Source organism: Rhinoderma darwinii, chromosome 10 (genome assembly GCF_050947455.1).
Source record: "Rhinoderma darwinii isolate aRhiDar2 chromosome 10, aRhiDar2.hap1, whole genome shotgun sequence".
NCBI lineage: Eukaryota > Metazoa > Chordata > Amphibia > Anura > Rhinodermatidae > Rhinoderma > Rhinoderma darwinii.
The window spans coordinates 104,919,698-104,944,148 of NC_134696.1; the positions used below are offsets into that span (position 1 = coordinate 104,919,698).

Genomic DNA, 24,451 nt, shown 5'->3' on the forward strand with positions numbered 1-24,451 from the left:
TGCACTGTTGAATGAACTCCAGAAACTCTTTAATTCTGCATCTAAAGTTAGAGGGTGGCTTGAGGATTTCTAGTTTGGTAAAGGTCCTTAAAAAGAAGCAACAGTGACACCTGCAGGTATCCCTGTTATTGTTGTCACTGAAATGGTAAAATATTGCTAAGTTAGGGCCAGTTCAGATATGCGTTAGGTGTCTTCGTCGCAGATACGTCCCAAAATACCCGAACAATAGCGCAGTAGCGCTATTTTTTCCGGTAAAACCATGGACAGAACCCATTAAAGTCAATGAGTGCCGTCAACCGCCGGTGGTGACCGTGGTGCAATGGAACCGGCACTTCCGGTTATTCCCTTGTTCTGCTGCTCTGACAGTGCAGGACAACAGAATGGGGAGCGCAGGCGTGAACTGGCCCTTGTCTGTACTGGTCATTGTTTTAGGTGCTAATATTTCTTGCAATATTTATCATCGGAATTATATGCAATAGGTGTTGAAAATAATGCAAAATGGGGGGACAATACTAAGAAAACTGCTATACAATTCAAGTGGAAATTGCAGCAAAAAATTGAGTACATGCGTGTACCATGTTTGTGTTTTAGACACTTTTTAAAGTCGCCAAGCTTAATAATGGTTTGTGCATCAAGTTTGTTTTGTTTGTTTTTTTTACTCAAAATACATCTGTAAAGTACACCTACTGCGAGGTGTACCTATTTATGATCCTATATGATCAGCAAAAATGGAGTAAATTGTGCTAAATTTATTAATATAATACCATGGCATAATATACGTAGTGCAAATTGCTAGGCGTGTTAGACACACTTCCTTCAGCCGCTTCATGTGAACACTTGAGACATATCTTTATAAAATTTAACTTGACTTTCTAGCCATGCCCCTTTTTCCTGTACCTATTTTAAAAGTGTCGAGGTTGGCCTAAAAAGTGTCGAAAACACATGATAAATTTGGAGCATCACATGTACTATGCATTTTGCTTAGAAAATTACTCTGATCTCGGAAAGCCGAGTGATTCATGTACGGGCTCAGAAAGTCTGTGAGCCCGTACACCAACTGCTCGGCTTTCCGAGAAAAGCTGATTCGAAAGTAAGCGGCTCAGCGCGCACCCGAGCTCTTCTGCCACTTCGCTATAGTGATCGGTGGCGGTCTCAGTGCTCGGACCTCCACCAATCAAAACTTCTGACGTGTCACTATGACATATCAGAAGTTTTTTAAATGTTTAGTTACAAAAACAAAGAACTGTAATGTGCATATTTATTCAGCCCCTAAAAGTCCATTCTTTGTGTACAGATGCACGTCTCTTGGGACATGTCTGTATTAGCTCAGCACACCTAGACACTGGGAGTTTTGCCAGGCTAAACTGCTCCAACTCCTCCAAGTTAGATGGTTGCTTTGGTGTACAGCGTCTTAACGTCATGTCACAGATTCTCCAGCGGATTAACATTGGGCTGTGACTCGGTCATTCCAAGATATTTACATGTTTCCCCTTACACCCTCCAGTGCAGGTTTAGCTGGACCTGCTGGAAAGTGAACCCCTGTCCCAGTCTCAAATCCCTCGCAAACTGAAACAGGTTCAGTGAAAATTGCCCTGTGTTTACTGCCATCCATCTTTCCTTCATTTCTTACCAGTTTTCCAGTCCCTGCCCCCGCAACATGATGCTGCCACCGCCATGCTTTACTGTGGGAATGGTGTTATTGGCTGATGGGAAGTGTCGTGTTTCCCATGATAACCAAAAAGTTACATTTCAGTGTCATCTGACCAGAGGACTTCTTCTTCCATGTGTTTGGGGAGTCTGCCACATGATGTTTGGGAACTGAATATGTGGCTTCTTATGTTTTTCTTTAATAAGCAATGTCTTTTTTTCTGGCTGCTCTTCCATAAAGCCCCACTCTGTGGACTGTACGGCCTATAGCCATCCTATATACAGATACTTCCATCTCCTCTTTGTAGTGTATGTCTTATACTGATCCTATATACTGATACTACATCTCCTCTGTGGAGTGTATGGCTTATAGTGATCCTATAGACTGATACTACATCTCTGTGGAGTGTATGGCTAAGGGTATGTGCACACACACTAATTACGTCCGTAATTGACGGACGTATTTCGGCCGCAAGTCCCGGACCGAACACAGTGCAGGGAGCAGGGCTCCTAGCATCACAGTTATGTACGATGCTAGGAGTCCCTGCCTCGCTGCAGGACAACTGTCCCGTACTGTAATCATGTTTTCAGTACGGGACAGTAGTTCCACGGAGAGGCAGGAACTCCTAGCATCGTACATAAGTATGATGCTAGGAGCCCGGCTCCCTGCACTGTGTTCGGTCCGGGACTTGCGGCCGAAATACGTCCGTCAATTACGGACGTAATTAGTGTGTGTGCACATACCCTTATAGTGATCCTATAGACTGATACTACATCTCCTCTGTGGAGTGTATGGCTTATACTGATCCTATATACAGATACTACATCTCTGTGGAGTGTATGGCTTATAGTGATCCTATAGACTGATACTACATCTCCTCTGTGGAGTGTATGGCTTATACTGATCCTATATACAGATACTACATCTCCTCTGTGGAGTGTATGGCTTATACTGATCCTATATACAGATACTACATCTCCTCTGTGGAGTGTATGGATTATACTGATCCTATATACAGATACTACATCTCCTCTGTGGAGTGTATGGATTATACTGATCCTATATACAGATACTACATCTCCTCTGTGTAGTGTATGGATTATACTGATCCTATATGCTGATACTACATCTCCTCTGTGTAGTGTACATCTTATACTGATCCTATATACAGATACTACATCCCCTCTGTGTACATCTTATACTGATCCTATATACAGACACTACATCTCCTCTGTGTACATCTTATACTGATCCTATAGACTGATACTACATCTCCTCGGTGTAGTGTATGGCTTATAGTGATCCTATATACAGATACTTCCATCTCCACTGTCGTGTGTATGGCTTATAGTGGTCCTATAGACTGATACTACGTCTCCTCTGTGTAGTGATCCTATATACAGATACTTCCATCTCCACTGTGGAGTGTATGGCTTATAGTGGTCCTATAGACTGATCCTACATCTCCTCTGTGGTTCTTTGAAGCTCCTTCAGATTTATTGTTGGCGTCTTTGTTGAATCTCTGATTAACCCTACTTGCCCGGTCTGTGAGTTTTGGTGGGTGGTCTCCTCTTGTCAGGTTTGTAGTTGTGCCATACTCTTTATATTTTGTTATAATGGGTTTAATGGTGCTATGTATGATGTACAATGTTTGGGATATTTTTTTATAACACTGACTTCTCCACAACTTTGTCTCTGACCTGTTTGGAGCGCTCCTTGGTCTTCATGTTGCTTAGTGGTGCTGCCTATATACTCCGGTACCGGTGCATTTATACTGACGTCTTGTGTCAGATCATGTGACACTTTGATTGCGCGCAGGACGAACTTATACAACTAATTAGGAAACTTCTGAAGTTAATTGGCTTAACCAGAACTTATTTTGGGGTTTCATAGCAAAGTGGGTGAATACATTTGCTCTTAGAACTCTTCCGTTTTTAGTAACTTTTTTTTTTTCTATAATAATGTTTTGTATTTTTTTTTTCATTCCATTGTAACAATTTGGATTATTTTGTCAGGTCCATTACGTGAAATCGAATTTTAAACCCACTTTAATTCCAGGTTGTAATTCAACAAAACAGGAAAAACACTAAGGGGCGGAATACTTTCACTTGTACATACCATAGATGCAGCCCATCCAGCTTCCATGGGAATCTTGAAGGGAGAGACGTCCAGCTTGGTGCCACCTTCTTTGCTACTGGGTTGGGAGAACCTGGGCAGGACTCCCCTCTCCAGAGGAACTGTATTTATAGCAAACATGGGAGTGGGGAATTGGCCCTAGGGTCATGTATAGGATGTGGAGGGGGAAGCAAACACCTTCTTGCCTTGGTGTAAGAACCCGGTACCATAATGGGGGATCCATTTTTTCTTTGCTATGTGGACCCACTTTCTTTTTTGTACGCCACTGACAAAAAGGCCAGACATTTTTTACTTAAGACGCACATTTTAGGGGCACCTTTAACATGTAATATGTTTTTTTTTTCCTTAATTCTGCCTTTGAACCATAAACTGAACCTCACACATATAAACAATTGCAATTTGTCTTCTTCCATAAACAGCATTACGCCAGATTCACACGAACATGGGGAAACTCATTAAAAACGTGACGTTTTTCACAGCCGAGGTGCGGGTTCTGTTTTCATAGAGTCTATGGAGGGATTCGTGAAAACAGAACAAAATAGGACGTTTTATTTTTCAACGGACCCCTCACACAGTCCGTTAAAACAATGGCTGTGTGAAAGGCCCCATTGAAATACATGCTTTCGTGTGACGGCCGTTGTTTTAATGACCGTCACACGGACGTACTCTACATTCGTCTGAATTCGGCCTTACAATGATTGAATGTGGTTAGGACCTGTGAGCATATACATATACCAGAAAGCTGAGAATGATACCTTCTGGCAGGCAACACAGACCGCAACCTTCTAACAACAATTTAGGAGGCATGATTAATTTAGATATATATAGTTGTTGGATGAAACATTTCTTGGTCACCAAGACCTCACTGAAAAGCAGTGTCTAAGGCCTAGTAATTCACAAGCTGCTCTATACAACTTGTGCATTCGCTACATCCACTAATTATTGAGAAAGTCAGGGCTATCAAAAACTACTTATACCCTTAGGTCAGGATTAAGAGCCACTAAGTATAATTGGATAGGCTTACACTGGAGTTTCTATATAGAGAAGACATTTTTTGTTAAACAGAACACACCAAAAAAATCCTAGGTCTCTCTCGCTGTTGTAAAACTAAGGACTCATGCACACGACCGTAGCCATGTGCATGGCCGCGATTTTCGGGTCGGCCGGCCACGGAGTGTCACCCGCAAGCCGCCCACAAATCGCAGGCCGTGCACATGGCCGCGTCCATTATTTCCTATGAGCCTGTGCCAAGCACGGACCGTGAAAACCACGGTCATGTGCATTGGCCCATAGGAATGAATGGGGCCGCAATTCTCCCGTGGATTTTCAGAGGGAATTGCGTCCGCAAAAGCACATTCGTGTGCATGGGGCCTAAAAGTCCAAACATGCCCTGCTTGCTAAAGGCTGGACTTGTAAACCCAAACAAGATGAAAAGCCCCCGGTTGCCCTCCGCTATTTTGGAAGCGACATCTTCATCACTTATTCTCAATGCCAAAGTTTACCCGTTTTTGGTAAAGTAATTGTTCTTATGAGTGGTTTGGCGTTGACCTTGTGGCTTGTGTACCTTCCTAGAAGGAATGAGACCTGCAGGCTTCCTCTGCTACTGAACAAGAGGATCCTGGGTGTACATTGACATACAAACATGGCTCCATTATTTGGGAAACAAATATCTTCCTTCCAGCTCCTTCCTTGTCAAACACCTTCTTGTTCAGCTTGCTAACTAATCCCCTTATCTGAGCAGAGAGCCGCCGGTGAGAAGGAGCCGGATAAAAGCAGATAGAAAATTAGCAGAATTCCGCCCCTGGCTTCTGCCACATAACAAACACACAAGGGTAAATACATCAGCTGCTGCACAGACACGCTTTCCTCTGAGCCCAGTGCTGATCTCTCCTATAGATAACAACAAGAAACACTTTTATTTAGTTTTCTATTTCCTTTATTTTACCCCAAGAACAGAAGATGGGAGATGCTCGGAGTTGATAAGGAGCAGTTAATAAACCTAAGTTTAGTGATGAGCTAATCTGTGACAAAAACCTATTTACTGCCAAGAAACTAAACAAAGAGGTAAGTACCTCTCAGGAGCCTGCCCGTCAGTGTATCTGTGCTGGAAACTACATCTGCATTATAAGTAAACAGATATCATTGATTAACTCCAGTAGGACCGGCCTATTTTGGGTCTTTAGGATGAATCTTTTTTTGGTTTTCGTCGCATTCCGAGAGCCATAACTTTAAATTTTTCCATTAATTTAACTGTAGGCTGCGTTCACATCTGCGTCTGGGCTCCTTTCTGACGTTTCATCTGAGCTTTCCGTCAGAACGGAGCCCCGACTGAAACAAACGGAGACCATAGGTTTCCGTTTGTATCACCATTGATTTAAATGGTGACGGATCCGGTGCAAATGATTTCCGTTTGTCTCAGCTGTGCAAGTGTTCCGTCGTTTTGACAGAATGAATACCGTAGTCGCCTACGGTATTGCTTCCGTCAAAACAATGGAACCGTTGTATAACGGTGAGAAACGGAAACCATTTGCACCGAATCCTTCACCGTTGAAATCAATGGTGATACAAACGGAAAGCTCAGACAAAACTTAAGGAAGGAGCCCTGACGCAGATGTGAACAGAGTTGAGGGAATTGTTTTTTTGTTTGCTGGACAAGTAATTTTTTAATGGAACCATTTTGGGCTACATATAGATTATGGATTAACCTTTTATTAGCTTTTTTTTGGGTAAGAATGGGGGGAAAAACATTTCCGCCGTTGTTTTTTTTTTGCGGTTTAAATTTACACTGTGCAGAATAAATAGCATGTTACCTTTATTCTATGGGTCAATACAATTACGGCAATACCAAATATGTATTATTTTTTACTAGTTTTGCACAATAAAAGCAAATTTTATAGAAAAACATTGTTTTTATGTCGCCACATTCCAAGACTCATAACTTTTTTATTTTCCCGTCGATGAAGCTTTATGTGTGCTTGTTTTTTGCGGGTCAAGTAAAATTTTTAATAGAATTATTTTGTGGTACATATGGATTGTTAATTAACATTTATGGTTTTTTTAGGGGGGTAATTGGGGAAAAAAAGCAATTCCACCATTGCTTTTCCAGGTTTGTTTGTTTTTTTACACTTTTCAACGTACATTTGAAATAACGTTTTAAGTATTTTTCCATGATTCGTTACGATCGCAGCAATACATGTGTGTATTTTATTTATTTTTTGTAACACCTGTGCAAAATAAAACCACTTTTTCTGGAAACACTGTTTTTTTTTTGTTTGTTTTTTTTACTTTTTTAAAACTGTATTAACCCTTTGGTAGCTGAGAGCAGGGAGATTTAACGGTTCCCTGCTCTATTTATTTATTCTGATGCAGCGCTGTAAAAAGGCTACTGCATCGGAATAAAGCCCGTTAGCGTCCGCCGTAAAAGCACTATGGGGTGGTCACTAACGGGTTAAATAATTGTTTGTCCCACTGGGGACTTCACAATGCAATGTTCTGATGGCTTCCATAATGCTTTGGTATACTTACTTTATATTATTATTTCCTGTCAGTGTAAAACTAAAGATATAATCATGGCAGGCCTAGGGACCTTATTTAAGCCCCCTCTTACTGTTGAACTCATTTGATGCTGTGGTTGCTATTAATTGCGGCATCTAAGAGGTTAAACGGCCAGGATCAGAGTTATCACCGATGTCGGCTGTATTATATTATATATATTTATATTATGTATTATAATACAGCCGGCACCCACTTCCGATAGCGCAAGAACAGCTTCTGTGCCCGTGCCATCACCGTCGAGCAACTGTACGTCAAGGTGCAGAAAGTTAGTCTTCATCACGACATACAGTTATAGTGCAGGCAGGGGTTAAAGTCCTTATTATTATTCATTTCTTTTTAGTTATGGTTCTTTTTGTTAGGTTTTACAGATTTGGGATAAAGATATCCATTGGAAATGCAGTGGTCTTTCTATAACTGAATACATACTATGGTTCTACCGTGTGGATATTAGACCTTAGTGATTGGTGCCGATACATATTAACATTGCATTATACTTGTGTGACTCTTTATCTTGCTGTTTGATTAGTAAATGGGAAGTGTCACTTATTGCACCTATTCCATTCATGATTGGCACATGCATATACTTGTAACCATTGGACTGTATGTTTCAGAGTGATTGCAGCATCAAACCTTGTGTTTTAGGGCAATGCTAGACAGCAATCATTTTATTGTATATATTATTATGATTTTATTGGGATTTCCATATCACTTTCTAATCTGCATAGTGGCACTGGAGATCAGTCTCTCGTTAAAAAGATATGATCAGGTGCAAAAGTAATTCCCCCTGTATGTCTTTTATGTATGATCCAGTCAAGTTCTCTACAAACCTTACACTTTACCAGGTTTGTTTGAGAACCTGACTTGTGTAAAAGCTCATTAGACTGCATTTTGTTCTTGAGAAATGGAGTGAATCTCTGATGACTTGGTCCCTGTCTGACGCCTATGTCACACACAGGACAGGATAGCTGGCAGCTAGTAGGGAATTTATCACTGGCTCACACCTGTCACATCGGCATCTGGAACTAAGTGAAAACATTTGCTCGTAAACGACCTTTCACCTCTAGAAGTTTGGAAGACCCATTATTGCTTCTTGTAGGAAGAGAGATATTACTTGTGTATGTTTTTCACATCAGCTGATTCTGTTAATGGAGACATACAAACAGGTAATAGGGGTCTGAATACAGAAGATGGATAATTCAGTCCACACATTTATGTGGGCTAGGTGTATTTTACCTTTATTTGCAAAAGTGTAAGTTCTAAGTGTATTATTGGCATATGCACCTGTATGTAAGATGACACGAATGAATGCCCTATGGCATCTTAAGTGGGACAAGAAAGTAAGCCAAGCAGTCTCACTGCTGTGGAAGCATCAAGACCCTATTTCTGCAGTGTTGCTGCTCCACTTCATCTCCCGTCCCACTTCACCTCCCGCCCCACTTCACCTCCTGTCCCACTTCACCTCCTGTCCCACTTCACCTCCCGTCCCACTTCACCTCCCGCCCCACTTCACCTCCCGTCCCACTTTACCTCTCGTCCCACTTCACCTCCCGCCCCACTTCACCTCCCGCCCCACTTCACCTCCCACCCCAATTCACCTCCCGCCCCACTTCACCTACCCCCTTGTCCCACTTCACCCTCCCGTCCCACTTCACCCCCCGCCCCACTTCACCCCCTTCCGCCCCACTTCACCTCCAGTCCCACTTCACCTCCTGTCCCACTTCACCTCCTGTCCCACTTCACCTCCCGTCCCACTTCACCTCCCGCCCCACTTCACCTCCCGTCCCACTTTACCTCTCGTCCCACTTCACCTCCCGCCCCACTTCACCTCCCGCCCCACTTCACCTCCCACCCCAATTCACCTCCCGCCCCACTTCACCTACCCCCTTGTCCCACTTCACCCTCCCGTCCCACTTCACCCCCCGCCCCACTTCACCCCCTTCCGCCCCACTTCACCTCCAGTCCCACTTCCCCTGCTGCCCCACTTCCTCTTCCGTCCCACTTCACCTCCTGCCCCACTTCACCTCCTGCCCCACTTCACCTGCTGCCCCACTTCACCTCCTGCCCCACTTCACCTCCTGCCCCACTTCACCTCCTGCCCCACTTCACCTCCTGCCCCACTTCCCCTTCTGCCCCACTTCACCTCCTTCCCCACTTCCCCTCCTGCCCCACTTCTCCTCTTGCCCCACTTCCCCTTCTGCCCCACTTCACCTCCTGCCCCACTTCACTTTCTGCCCCACTTCACTTTCTGCCCCACTTCCCCTCCTGCCCCACTTCCCGTCCTGCCCCACTTCCCATCCTGCCCCATTTCACCTCCTGCCCCACTTCACCTCCTGCCCCACTTCACCTCCTGCCCCACTTCCCCTTCTGCCCCACTTCACCTCCTGCCCCACTTCCCCTTCTGCCCCACTTCACCTCCTTCCCCACTTCCCCTCCTGCCCCACTTCTCCTCTTGCCCCACTTCCCCTTCTGCCCCACTTCACCTCCTGCCCCACTTCACTTTCTGCCCCACTTCACTTTCTGCCCCACTTCCCCTCCTGCCCCACTTCCTGTCCTGCCCCACTTCCCATCCTGCCCCACTTCACCTCCTGCCCCACTTCACCTCCTGCCCCACTTCCCCTTCTGCCCCACTTCACCTCCTGCCCCACTTCCCCTTCTGCCCCACTTCACTTTCTGCCCCACTTCACTTTCTGCCCCACTTCACCTCCTGCCACACTTCACCTCCTGCCCCACTTCCCGTCCTGCCCCACTTCCCATCCTGCCCCACTTCACCTCCTGCCCCACTTCACCTCCTGCCCCACTTCACCTCCTGCCCCACTTCCCCTTCTGCCCCACTTCACCTCCTTCCCCACTTCCCCTCCTGCCCCACTTCCCCTTCTGCCCCACTTCACCTCCTGCCCCACTTCACTTTCTGCCCCACTTCACTTTCTGCCCCACTTCCCCTCCTGCCCCACTTCCCGTCCTGCCCCACTTCCCATCCTGCCCCACTTCACCTCCTGCCCCACTTCACCTCCTGCCCCATTCTCCTCTCAAGCTGGGTTCTGCTCTACACCGCACATACACACAAAAATAAACACATTCATCTAAATACATCTTCACAAACTGACATACAATTGCAGTCTCACACATACACAAAGTGCCGCTAGATGCATTACCTGGTGAAAGGCTCTAGCTAGGCCTAAGTGTGAGGCCATAGACTAACTCAGATATGTTGTGATCATGTGTTAAAATGTTGTCATATTAATCACTTGCATACAATATGGCCGGGGTATATTAGTATGGCAGTGTAGGATTGGTCATCAAATCATGTATGTTAGCTGTGCTTGACGGCCAAAAGCACCCCTTAAAAGCAAGTTACATATGCACTATGGACAATGGGCTTTGTAGTGATCAGGTGCCATAAATACAAAATGTCGCACAATATTATATTCCTGCCTATTTTCCAGCATGACTTCATATACAAATCCTATGTTTTCTTGTGCACGTGCCTGTATATTACACATTAAGGCAGGATTTAGTATTTTTCCATGTGGTGAGCATTGAATGAACTGTCACAATTATTACAATTCCCCCAGATATCATTGTGTATATCCATGGTCCTGAAGTGTGTGCACCACAACCCTTGAGAACTATCCTCATGTGCTGCTATTTATATATGTTGTATTCAGCCAGCATTCAGCCATGTTGGACCGCGGGTCCTTACATGTCTGTATTTCTGCTACTTCTGAGCCACGAGACTAGTGAAAAGGCGGCCACAGGGAGCTTAGAGATACAGCTTCCGTGTATCATTCCCCTACAACATGTCTTGGCTGCTGCCTCTCGTTTAAAGAGACTCTCCTTCATATAGAAACGGAGAGGAGGTATTAAATAAATAAAAAAATCCCAGGAAGAAAGAGGCTCCCTTATCTCTGGGAGACAGTTGTCAGGAATCACTTTGGCTGAATCGTTTTGTCTCCATGCTGCTTTGCTGTCAAGCCGGCCTCAGGACATGGATCAAAGGAGAGAGACGAGCTCTGCTGACGCTACTGATCCCCTCAGTTCAGAAGAAGCAAGCGACAGAGAGGCTGTGCTCCACATCAAATGCTGGAGAGGGAAAGTGATAGGGATGGAGGGAGGGAACAGGGGGATGCGCAGGGGAGCAGATAACACGAATGCCGAGTGTGGATGAGCATGCCCAACACTGATGGCTCAGACTCACAAACTTTTCATTGGACCCATTAACCCATTTTTCGTCATTTACATTGCACTCGTTTATGACTTGTTGTTATGACGTTGGAGGGTTAAATTATTAATTTTCCATTGAAGCCATAATTGTGTTTTTAAAGTAGAATTCCTTAAGTAGAGATTATGGTAAAATTACAGAGAAATTCCCCATAAATTTACACAATCTGGCATTTAGCACACGGTGGACATGTTTACATTTTGCAGCATACAGTCCCAATGCCATTTTTATAATCCGCCTTAAAGGAAATTTTTAGCCAAAGCTATTGTCAGCTTAGATTATACAATAGGACTTGTAGGATACTGGAAAGCTGAGATCTATGATGCTGTTTGGTCCTGACATTGGAGAGTTGTTTCACTGCAGAACTGGCTCAGAGGGAACAAAGTGAAAGACTCCTATTTTGAGGACCATGTGAAACACCAGCTCAGATCTCTGTTTTTTTAATGCGATGTAGTCCGAGATAGTATGAGGTTTTTGCTTCACTTTTGTCTGTGATCCACTCAGCTACATGATTGTGATAAAGGGTGCGCACACATTGATATAGTGACGTGACAAGGAGCCGCACCCCTTAAAATAATGGTTAACACACAATTGTCGTACAGTTGTGTTTCATTATTTTGGTTTTCTTTCTTAATAAGTTCTACTAGAACTACTTCTATTGGGGACCCTGCATTGCTGAGCCACGCAGCAGTACCATTTGTAGAACCATTATAATCACTATCCAGTACTAACATTAAGGGTATGTGCACACGGAGTGTTTTCAGGTATATTTCGGGGTGTTTACGCCTCGAAAAACGCCTGAAAAAAAGGAAGCAGAACGCCTCCAAACATCTGGTCATTGATTCCAATGGGAAATACGGCGTTCTGTTCCGATGGGGCGGTTTTTTTGCACCTCGTTTTCCAAAAACGGCACGTAAAAAGACGCCTGCGAAAAACAAGTGCATGTCACTTCTTGGGACGTTTTTGGAGCCATTTTTCATTGACTCTATAGAAAAACAGCTCCAATAACGGTCATAAAAACGCAGCGAAAATTGCGAGTGGCTTAAAGTCTGAAAATCAGGAGCTGTTTTCCCTTGAAAACAGCTCCGTATTTTCAGACGTTTTGGATTTTGTGTGTGCACATACCCTAAGGCCTCATGCACGCGACCGTAAAAACACCCGTTATTGCGGGTCGTTATTACGACCCGCAATAACGGGCTCATAGGCTTCTGTTAGCCACGGGTACCTTCCCGTTTTCTCACGGGAAGGTACCCGTGCCGTTAAAAAAGATAGAACATGCCCTATTTCATGCCGTAATAACGGCACGGGCATCCCATAGAAGTCTATGGGGCTCCCGTAATCATGGGTGGCTGCGTGTGTTCACCCGTGATTACGGGAGCGTTGCGAGGTGAGGCGAGGTCAGGGGACTACCCGGTCTGCAGGCCACAGCCCAGTGGCGTAACTACCGCCGGGACTACAATGAAAACTATGGCAGAGCGGGGAGGTATCTCCCCGCTCTGCCATAAACAAAAGACATGTATCCCCTATCCTGTGGATAGGGGATACATGTGTGATCGCTGGCAGCGATAAGTAGAACGGGGGACTGAAAGTCCCCCCATGTTCTCCATGACCCTCACCTCTGACTTCCGAGGTCTGTGTCGGCAACCCCGTAGAAATGAATGGAGCGCCGGTCGCGCTTGTGCGCATGCGTGACCAGCGCGCCTTTCATTTTTATTGAGCTGTGGAAGTCAGAGGTGAGAGTCATGGAGAACTTGGGGGGACTTTCAGTCCCCCGTTCTCCTGATCGCTGCCAGCGATCACACATGTATCCCCTATCCACAGGATAGGGGATACATGTCTTTTGTCTACACTGTAGGTCGCATCTTTTGGGGGGGTTGGGGACAGGGGCTGTAAGGCGTTCCCTACAGGGGGGGGGGGGTCTGTATGGCGTTCCCTACAGAGGGTGGGGCTGTATGGCATTCCCTACAGGGGGGGGCTGTATGGCAGACCCTACAGGGGGGGGGGCTGTATGGCAGTCCCTACAGGGGGGGGGGGGGTTGTATGGCATTCCCTACAGGGGGGGGCTGTATGGCAGTCCCTACAGGGGGGGGGGGGTTGTATGGCGTTCCCTACAGGGGGGGGCTGTATGGCATTCCCTAAAGGGGGGGGGCTGTATGGCAGTCCCTACAGGGGGGGGGGGTTGTATTGCGTTCCCTACAGGGGGGGGCTGTATGGCATTCCCTAAAGGGGGGGGGCTGTATGGCGTTCCCTACAGACCCCCCTGTAGGGAACGCCATACAGGCCCCCCATGTAGGTGACGCCATACAGCCCCCCTGTAGATAGCGCCAAACAGCCCCCCTGTAGATAGCGCCATACAGCCCCCTTTGTAGATAGCGCCATACAGCCCCCCTGTAGATAGCGTCAAACAGCCCCCCCTGTAGATAACGCCATACAGCCCCCTTTGTAGAGAACGCCATACAGCCCCCCTGTAGATAGCGCCAAACAGCCCCCCCTGTAGATAACGCCAAACAGCCCCCCCTGTAGATAACGCCATACAGCCCCCTTTGTAGATAGCGCCATACAGCCCCCCTGTAGATAGCGCCATACAGCCCCCCCTGTAGATAACGCCATACAGCCCCCTTTGTAGAGAACGCCATACAGACCCCTTTGTAGAGAACGCCATACAGACCCCTTTGTAGATATCTACAGAGGGGACTGTATGGCGTTATCTACAAAGGGGGACTGTATGGCGTTATCTACAGGGAGGGTTGTATGGCGTTATCTACAGGGGGGGCTGTATGGCGTTATCTACAGGGGGGGGGCTGTAATAAACCCACTATCTACAAGGGGGGGTGGGGTTGTGTGACACCCAGTGGAGGGGGGGGCCCCAGTCAAAAGTTTGCTATGGGGCCCAGTCTTTCCTAGTTACGCCCCTAACACAGCCCACATTTGTTTTCAGAGTTCAAGAGAAAAACATGGCACTCACTTTTTTTTTACGAATCCGTAAATACGGATGGAATACGGGTGGAATACGTGTGACCATGGAGCCGTATAAACGGCCGTTTTTACGGATGGTAAAAAATACGGTCATGTGCATGAGGCCTAAGGGGATGAAAAGCAGAGTTTTTTGGGAATTATTGCTTCAATTATGAAACTATTTTTTCGTCATAGACCAATAGAGATTTGTTTCCGTTCTCATATTATGTTTATTGATGTTTATAGATAAATTGTTCATCCAAGTTTTTTTTATTTCCGATTGATGCTCTCTAATTTAAAATGTGCTTCCAGTTTGGCACTAAATTTTAGAACATTTTAGCTGCAGGAGCGATCTGAAAACACTGCAGACTGTGGGTTATGGCAGATTGCAGTCTGTCTGGGATGCAGAGTATGGACAATAGCCAAATGACACAAGGAAGCCAAAGAGGATCTGAATTTCTCCTGGCAGGCCCTACAGTGTTATCAATTCGCTGCATCAACTAAGGGGGATGGTTCTTATAATATTAACTTCCTAACTGATTCCTTACTGCTCTAAAGAGAAGTATCTGTTATGTAACTTTTAGTCATTGTTCAACTGAAGGTGGCCGATGGTTGAACAACTGTTTAACAAATGATAAATCATTCCCCGCCTACGCAGCCACATTTCAGTCCATATTGGTCCATTAGACTTGTTCAAACTGGCCGTACATGATCAATGGCACCGGGCGAGGGATGAACGATCTTTCAGTGTGGAACTTTCTTTTATGGCGTGATCATTTTGTGTAACGGCCGACAGCACCATATACTATAAAGTACTACCGACTATTGGACAAAAATTTGAAACATGGCCGACTTCTTTCAAGACAATGACTGTCTGTCATCGGTCGGCTAAAAGAATAGTTAGTTGTAAATTTCACACGACGAACAATAGTTTTTGTTAAAAATTCCAGTTCCGATCACCATTTAGACTAATATGTATGGCGACTTTATTTCGTGTAACAGATGAGCTGGATGATGTGGAAGCGCATCTGTGTTTATTGACCATAAGTAGTCAATGAACACATCTTTTAGAGACAAACTCAGAACCTAATAAATTATTATTTTTTCCATCCCTCTGCAGTTTTTCTAAGTGAACAACAAGACCGGCTCGAAATCTTGCCTCTCTGGAGACACTAGGAAATCCCAGCTCCGGCCTCAGAAAATAGAGAGGTTTTCTGTCTTTCTCATGTGTAAAGGAATGCTCTTAATACCCTGACTGACGGCAGCAGGTGGCTTCCCATTGCCCGGCATCCCAGATTCCTCATTGTGATGTAAGTATGGAGTTAAAACCGAACAGTAAAATATTGGATGGATGCCCACATCCTGATATAGACATAAAATGCCAATGGACAATAGTGGGGCAGGAAAGATACTGGTACCACTAAACTTAGTAGGAAAAGCAACAAGCGGATTAAAGTGTATCTGCTAGACCTTACTAGGGTTCTTTTGTTGTTTTTAAAACTGAGCGCTACGTTTTTGCCCATGTCCCCCGAAAAAAAAAAGAAAAGGAAAACGCTGTGTGTAAATTCAGCCTTACTGTTGCACTTCATAGCAAAACCATCTTAACCCTTGCAATGCTTCATGTATGCTTTCAAAAGTACAAAAAACACCCTATATTACTAGTGGAAAAGATAGCGCTTCTTCCATTTCAGAGAGGTAATACTCTGTGCTCCGTCTTATCACACCCTGACCAATCACAGGCGCTAAAAGTAGCCCATAACGTTCCTTTGCCCTGTCATCTCAGTCTAAATGCCGCTGTGTTATCCACACAGAGCAGCCGGCAGGGAGCAGGGCTCAGTTTCAGAGAGGGAGAAGCCTTAATGCTCGCTCCCTCAGCCTCTGTAATACTAGGATGTCGCCAATCTGCTTTGAGGGATGGAAAGATTAAGAAGAATAAAAAAAATTGCAATAAAATATGTGTGAACGAGGGGGTAATTGTGGACAAATGCAGCATTGAAATTCATTTTTCAGCTCTTTTACACACCATTTCAATCTTATTTTCTGCTTGTTAATGAGATCTTGTTGGTCGAGGGTGGGCCGAGCTGCCCAATATCGCTGGGTAATTGCACATAATTTTCTCTTTACCAATGATTTGCATCAGTTTTTTTTTTTCTAATTTTGTAGTATTTAACATCCCTTGCAGTTCCCCTCCCGCGCCCAGCAAGTCTCATTTTAAATGCCTATTATAGGCACAGCGCCTTGGAAAAGAAAAGAAGCAGGGCTCGATAGAAAGAGAAGGGGGAGCACATACAAGAGGACCACGTGATTACCGCAGAGCGCACAACCGGATCCAGGTTAGAACACCAGTATGTTATAGAAATACCGTGTGAAATTTGCCAGTTAAAGAAATTAAGAATTGTAATGCTTATGTTCCAGAATTTGTGGACTTCCCCCTTTTCCTATATAAAGACAATTACATTCGTGTTCAACACACGGGTCAAACATAAAATCTAGTAATCGGTGTTACATGAAATGTCAGCGACTGGAAATCACGCTTAATATATTAATGGATTAAGCTCTTTATGTCACTACTTCAGCTCTCTGCCATGACAAAGTGTGAGCGCTGTGGGCTGGGACAGTGTCCATCAGAAGGGTTTGGAGATTACGACAAAACCCATGTTTCTGTAAATCTGAAATGAGCGAGACTACAGATCTGTGAGTTTGCCTCAAATGTCATCAATTATATTTGTAAAGGAATTTATTTACGGACTGTTTTAAAAATGATAATTATTTCAGCAGTAGCAAAAGACGTCTTAGTTGACAGATGGGCCATATAAGAAAAATAAAGCTGCAATATCTATATATTGTAGTTAACCTTGACCCTTGTGTGTACGATGCAATTTTAATAAATGTAATGGAGAATACACTTTTAAAATGGCATGTCGTAATACTAGTTTTAACCCTGCTTTATTTCTGTGTGGCCGATATGCCACACAGTGCTGGCAATTAACTACACTAGATTAAATGCATGTCATTCTAGATCAAGATAATGAGATATTAAATATCTAGAATATTTTCCAAGAAAAAAGGGAAAAAAAAGTAATTTTCTTTTCTTTTATTGAGCGTGGAAAGCATGGACTTAACTCCTGTAGTCCCTAAAATCTTCCAGAATCTACGGAGCTTAGTATTCCCTACTACCATTAGTCCCCAACTTATTTATTACTCCACATTGTGCTCAGAATCTCACATTCCTACAATGTTCAATATCTTTCAGCATTCACAGTATCCTATATAATAGACAGTTCTCACTATAATCTTTTTCTATTAATTATATTTTCTTATAATTCATTGCAGTCTCCAACATACTTAAAGAGGACCTGTCTCTAGAATCTCATCTTTCATATGCCACCAAAAAAGGGAGGAATATCTCGGGAACGGAGAGACCACGGTAGTAAAGTGAGACTGCTGGTTCACTTTCTATGACCTAGTAACAGGTCCTCTTTAAGCCTCCCTGTAGTGTCCAATATGCTGTATTCTCTGCAGTCCCCAACATATTCAGGAATACTTGCAGTGCACAATATCTTTCCCTTCCTGCATGCTCTATAATATCCAGGGCTCCCCACAGTGCTCAATATCTCTCCCTCATACTATAATATTTTCCCATTATTTAGGATTATACACAAGATACGCCAAACCTAGAACTACATCGCTTATTTCATCAACATCTACTGATGAGCTATGCAAAGACATAGGAATAGAGTCATGCACTTAAATCGATATACAAGTATCTCTCAGTATTCACTCCACAGAGCACCCTGAACTTTGCACGGTGTTTAATACAACATTAGCACTACTACTCTGAATATACTCAGCACTGCCTGCTAATAGCAAACTGTGTGAAAGTATGTGCAACATCGAAATAACCGTAACAGATACCAGAGATGGTGTAAAAAGTTGGAAATTTACTCCTGGACACACACAATCGGAGCACTATCAAAGATTTAGTGGATTACAAAAGGACAGTAAGAACCACAATTTAATATACTGTCATTATTATAAAATCCCATGATCACTACAATGTATATTCATCTCAACAAACCACTTGACAGGGATACCAGCGCGTCCGAAAATATAGACGAGTATGGATACTACATTTAAAGAATATTCGACAGTGTCACTTGCTACTTCTGCTTTCCAAAAATTGCAAAGGGAACATAAATTGTATGACATTCAAGATTATTGCTGCTTACCTGTGGGGAGAGGCCATTACCGACTGGGTTCATATGGTTGGAATGTCCTCCATGGTTGATGAAGCTGTCAGAATAGGTTGAGAAGCTATGTCTTGGCCCATAAGCAGATCCAGTGTCTGCATTTGCAGCAGATAAACCTCCTTGATGCATTGATGAAGGGGGAAGAGGTTGAGGTCTGTGGAGAGTGCTCCCGCCATCTATGAATGCAGATACACGAATATTATGTTATGTTCTGAATTTGGTGATGATAGAAGCTAAGCTTTCACACTTGACGTGAGGAATGGGGCCTGTATGTTAGGTACATTCACCTATACAGATGCAGGTGGTAAAGTATACATGAATGTAAAGTAACAGCATAAAAACATCAACAAGGATGAACTGATGGATCTCATCCAGAGTACACTCAGAAAAGCAAAGGTATGTGAGCCAACACAAGGCAAAAGAACAAAGATCCTTACCTTGAGAGAGACTGGCCGTTGGGTACGACGTGTCAGAGAGCTGGTATGGAGGCAAAGCTGACATTCCTGTGGGAGGAAAACCGCCAGGCAGTAAGTGGTTAAATGCTGCCAGTTGGTTGGCTCCTGCCTGTTTGCGCCATCTAGCTCTTCGGTTACTGAACCAGACCTGTACGGGATAGACATAAAACTTGCACTAAACCGCTGGTAACCAGTTGTCTTTTCAAAACACGGTAATTGTCGTGATTACAAAGAGCAAAACAACAAATGCAATTCTATGAATAGAGACAACATTGGAGAAAGGTTCAGTTTATTCAGACCTGCATGGTAATATTTTACTGTACTGTGGTAGTTGTGAAAAAATTCATTCACGAGCATTTAGAAATCAGTTCTGTATCTGTAGTGTTACTTGCATTTGAGGTGTATCTTATAAGGTTGCAGTACAAGGCTAGATCACGTTTGACAGCAACCTGTGAATGGTTATGAATTTTAAATGCCATTATGTGACCACCAGAGCAAGTTGTACTTTCCCTGCTCTGTCGTAGCTTAGGACATTGCAGTAGGGTGGTCGGCCGAAACCCGGTGGGAACGCTCTTCAGCTGCCAGGATGTTAGCATGAGGAATGGGACAGGAATGCGCCAAACAGCTGCTGCAGGAACACTGGCAGGTTTACTGTACAAGCTGCCAGAGGCCGGGGGTAATCTGCCCATGTGGAAAGGAACTATCCAAGGCAGTCTTCCCAGAATCCCAGCTGAGTGGGTGATTTCACTTCACAGACCCCTCCGTTTGACCTCTGCACTCTGGTGGTCTGCAGTGTTCCTGCCAAGTGTGTTGGTGAACCCATGGAATATATTACCACCATAATAACACCAGTCTCAGAGTATCCAATTCTCTCACACCCAAACTATTCCAAGTAAATAGCTAGCACGTGAGACACGTATTACCCGTCTTTTACTCTGGTCGTAACTAACTTGTACACCTTGGATACTTTACATATGATATACATGTTGTAAACTGTGTCTCTTCTGTAGGCAGCTCCTCTCCGAGCCTGTAACCGAATCCTTGCACTTCTGTCAGAATGAGTACTTATAACTACATTTCATTGTACCCCCTGCTCAATCTCTGCCCTCCCCATCCTCTTGGGACCCTATTATATTCACAAATCTGTTCACACCCGTCATCCTTTGGATCTTTGTGTACATATGTGACCTGAAGTTATGCTGTCGAATGCAGTCCTCGTCAGAGAGTTCCCACAAGTTAGCTCCGCTCCGTTATTCCATATTGTGAGCACCTGCTCTGCGTATATAGTTGTGCTCCACCTTCTGCACAGAATTTGTGCCTGATATGCTTTTTTTTCCTGTCCCCCATAGATTCTCAGTATGATTCACATCCATTTAACTTAAAGCATGCTACAGCAAGTTCTTAATTTTTTTTTTCTTCAGCGTTGTAAAATTCTACAAAAATTCTGTTAAAAAAGTAGATGTAACGGAGCCTGTCTGTAATTCTACACAATGACCTGAAATGCATACCTGCACCCTGGCTTCAGTGAGCTTGGTCCTCTGTGCTAGTTCTTCCCTGGTGTAAATATCTGGATAATGTGTCCTCTCAAAGGCCTTTTCTAACTCTTCTAGTTGCTCAGCAGTGAAGGTTGTACGGCTGCGGCGTTGTTTTCGCTTTAGAGGGAGATCTGGTTCTGACTCCACATCTGACCCATCATCCAGACGGTTCCCTACAGAAGAAAAACACAGGTTAATTATCTTGTGAGTGCATTATCCCATGCCAAATAAAAATTTTACATCCATGGCCACTGTTTTATTTTTAGGGGGTTACTGAAACTTCAGTTAGTTTGATCTTAATTGAATATATTTTTTATTCCCTCTGCTTGCTGTCATGGAGTGGAAACTGTCATCATTTATATGCATTGGCCAAAAACCTTTCCCTTGTTCATGTCCTGCTCTGAAAGCTGCAGAAGAGAGTTCTGATACACTGTAACGAGCCATGCACTTGTTTGAGCAGGACATTTTCAGTGCAGGTTTTCAGCATCTGAATGTCAACAACAGATTTATTGAAAATGAGACACAAAGCATATTACAAAGTTGCACAACTTTTCATGATACAATGATTAAACTTTTATTCTACAGAAAAGTTCTTTAACTGTAACCAAATGTAACATGCAACTGCTATACACCATGTAGTATTGTAGAGTTATTGAGGGCAGTTCACACCTTCCAGAAACCTGCAAATTCTAGTACAAATTTGGGGAAATACTGTGACTAAAGACGTCTGCTCATTTCTTGGCAGATTGTGAGAAGAATAACCATAAGACACTAGAGAGATGTTCTTGTTATCCAGTCAGTAGTGTGAGAAGGTGAGGAATTCTCTTAATTGAGAATTGTCCTGGTCCTGTAGGTTAAACACTTAGATTAATTTGGCAAATCCGAAGGATTCAGGGCGAATTGGATCTAGCTATGAATCCTCATAATTACAAGCCTCAAACTAAATCATAAATTCCCCATTTAAAAGCAGAGCGCACACCAGGTTTTCTTAGCTAGCCGATCTGAGCGCCCTCTGGCTGTGAGTTTGAGTCAATGTAACTCAGCGCACATCTCAAGGTATAAATTAGTCTTGAACTAAATATATTGGAGAACTTACTCAAAGACTTTTATCCTTATTACTTCATAATGATGCAATTAACAGCCTCTAGATCCGAACCATTAATGTTCCCAGCTCTGAGCAATGTACACGTATCCGGATAATCTCTGGAAATGTGCCCACCTTGTCTATATATTTGCTGCTCAGTAATTTCACATAATCCTCTTAGCAGGGAAGGCAATAGAATGAGTGGGGATATGACCTTATCGTTCTCAGGTTAGCTGACTTTTAATGAAAATGTATGAGTCCACTGGAATGTGATGGGCAAATCCGCAGTCTACTCTGGTTTTACGAGTTTAGGACTCTGAATAAAAGCCACAGAGATCAAATTTGCAAAAATGACTGAAAACCTCATGACTTTCTGTACTTTGTCTACAGTAGGTTTTAATGCTACGTTTTTGGAGGTTTTTTTCAATTTTAATTTTTTCCTGGGAAAATTGAAAAACCTTATGGTGGAAAACTTTCCAGGGGTATTTATCATGAATATGGAAGATAGAGAGCTGGTAGACAGGCTGCAATCCATACTTAATCTCTTGGTGACCTCTGCTTCACTTTGTAAGAGAAGAAACACAAATATCAAGATTCCCAGCTGCTCTTTTCTCTGCAGTTATGACAGATCCAATAGAGGGGGGCGGTAGGGGCCTTGGGTGGAGCATTGCCACAAAACATCAAAATCCAGGGCACGGAGACCCCAAACTTGCAAACAGCTGGGAACATATTGCAGCAGCTCCCATCAACTCACTGGCTAATAAATAGAATTTCTTTGAAGTCAGACACTGGTCCACATAAATTCATAAAAGTATCATACCCTTCTTTCAGAAATGAATGCTGAAGGTAAGGTACACTGCAACAACTGCACACCCCCCCCCCCCCAAACTTTATTACAGTTTAATGCAGCCTAGAATCCATAGCGTGCAGCAATAGAAGGAAAATGAATCCAGTAATAGTTTATATGCGTTTTAATCAAGTAATTTGGCCCAAGCAGAATGACACTCTGGGTCCGTGTTGTGCCCTTGAATACCAAACAGACTGGGGAGCAGAGTTAGGAAAATGAAAAAGTGATTTACAGCTCAGCTGGAGTCCAAAAAGCTGCAGAGCTATATTAAGGAGGGGCTACGGAGGTAGGCTTATTTCTTATTTTTAACCAAAGCTAAACCAGCCAACTGTGACACAAGAAACATCTAAGTCGTAGATTGTAGACCAAGCGCGGCTTTTCTGGCCAGTCTAGAGGTGTCCCCCCCCCCAAAAAAAAAATTGTATGAAGAAGCTCTCGAGCGCCAGTCAGGAGTGAAATCTGGTTTTATATTGATTTCTATGGGGATTTTCAGTTGATACTGCTGAATCTGACATTCTGGAACAGAAAAGCTTGTTTAAACTGTGATCTGATCAACTAATGAGGTTTGTGAATAACACTAAAGATTCCTTATGGCGTTTGCAGCTTTACTTCTAGATGTCCAATTAGAAAGTCATCTCTTCGCTCAGGAATCAGATTATTCTTAGAGGCTAGTTCTCCGCACTACTTAAACTATTATACCCTAAAGCCCCTGGAATTAAATTTAATTGAAGCACATATTAAAGGACAAAATACAGTCTGATCCAGTATTGAAAGACTTTTTCCAACGTTAACAGGTTCAGGCCTTGATTGTCCAGAGGTATACTGTGTTCTTAGTTCATAAATAGGGCATTCCTTCATCCAGACAAGAGAAGACAGAAGCAGGTTTGGTCCGACCAATAACCATTGCATTTGTTTTTTGCAAAACTCTGGTGCACACGTCCTGCCCTCCTGTATCTTCCCATATAGCAACCGCCTAATTGATATATGTGCATTTTCCACCTGCTGTTCCCAGCCGCAAGGATCAGCATATGACTTAAAGTCTTAGGGGGCATGTGACATTTAACCCACCCACCAGCTCTCTTTCCCACATTCTACAGTAGAGTTAGGATATAAATGCAGTTAAGGATAAAATGTTTATTCTATATATCAAAAAGGCAATGAACACATGAGGAGGTTAAAGACTGAAGGCCCTATTACACCGGCGCATTATGGCCGGTGCAGTGAGCGCCGATCCACTAAACATCGTGGATCAGCGCTCGTTTGCTCCTGTATGATCGCTGCCCTGTTTACACAGGGCAATTATCGGCAATGCTTGTCTGCCCGATAATCGCCCAGTGTAAAACCTCCTTTAGTGTGGATTCAGCTTTACATGAAACCATTACATTAATCTAAAGATGTCCCATACTGCTGGATAGTGGTAGGATAAGAATCTTTTCTATGTGAAAGCCGCAGATAATTTCAATGCCTGAAGGCAATATGTATATAATGGTTGTCGGTCACTTTTTCTAACATGGGAAGGAAAGATTGACATGGATTGTGACACCTGCGATCAAGTGGCAGAATATTAATGAATGAATATAGAACCTTATATTATGGGACTGTGATGCACGGCCGATAAGATCTGCACCATGCAAATGTCACTTGTTATACATGTGCCCAAATGCTAGAATAACTATCACCAGGCTGATTCTTGACAGTACCCGGAGTAAAATGGCTGTCCGGAAAAGGACACGTACATTTTCGGATGGGACTTTTTGGGTGAATTTG

General features: G+C 43.8%; 1 protein-coding gene and 1 long non-coding RNA gene across 14 annotated transcripts in view; one reads left to right on the forward strand and one right to left on the reverse strand.

The window, feature by feature from the left end:
• The window catches only part of LOC142662344 (uncharacterized), a 528,950-nt gene that overhangs the window by 26,644 nt on the left and 477,855 nt on the right, over positions 1-24,451 (forward strand). For all 10 annotated transcript variants that reach the window (XR_012850909.1, XR_012850911.1, XR_012850913.1 and 7 more), the window contains 2 exons: positions 15,634-15,823; positions 16,696-16,846. This is a non-coding gene — a long non-coding RNA (uncharacterized LOC142662344). The remainder of the gene's footprint in view (positions 1-15,633; positions 15,824-16,695; positions 16,847-24,451) is intronic.
• Positions 1-24,451, reverse strand: part of PAX7 (paired box 7) — an 80,288-nt gene that overhangs the window by 18,180 nt on the left and 37,657 nt on the right. For all 4 annotated transcript variants that reach the window (XM_075840558.1, XM_075840556.1, XM_075840557.1 and 1 more), the window contains exons 5-7: positions 20,727-20,926; positions 19,201-19,366; positions 18,743-18,939 (exon numbers count right to left, since the gene is read on the reverse strand). In XM_075840558.1, coding sequence (XP_075696673.1) covers positions 18,743-18,939; positions 19,201-19,366; positions 20,727-20,926 — 563 coding nt within the window. The remainder of the gene's footprint in view (positions 1-18,742; positions 18,940-19,200; positions 19,367-20,726; positions 20,927-24,451) is intronic.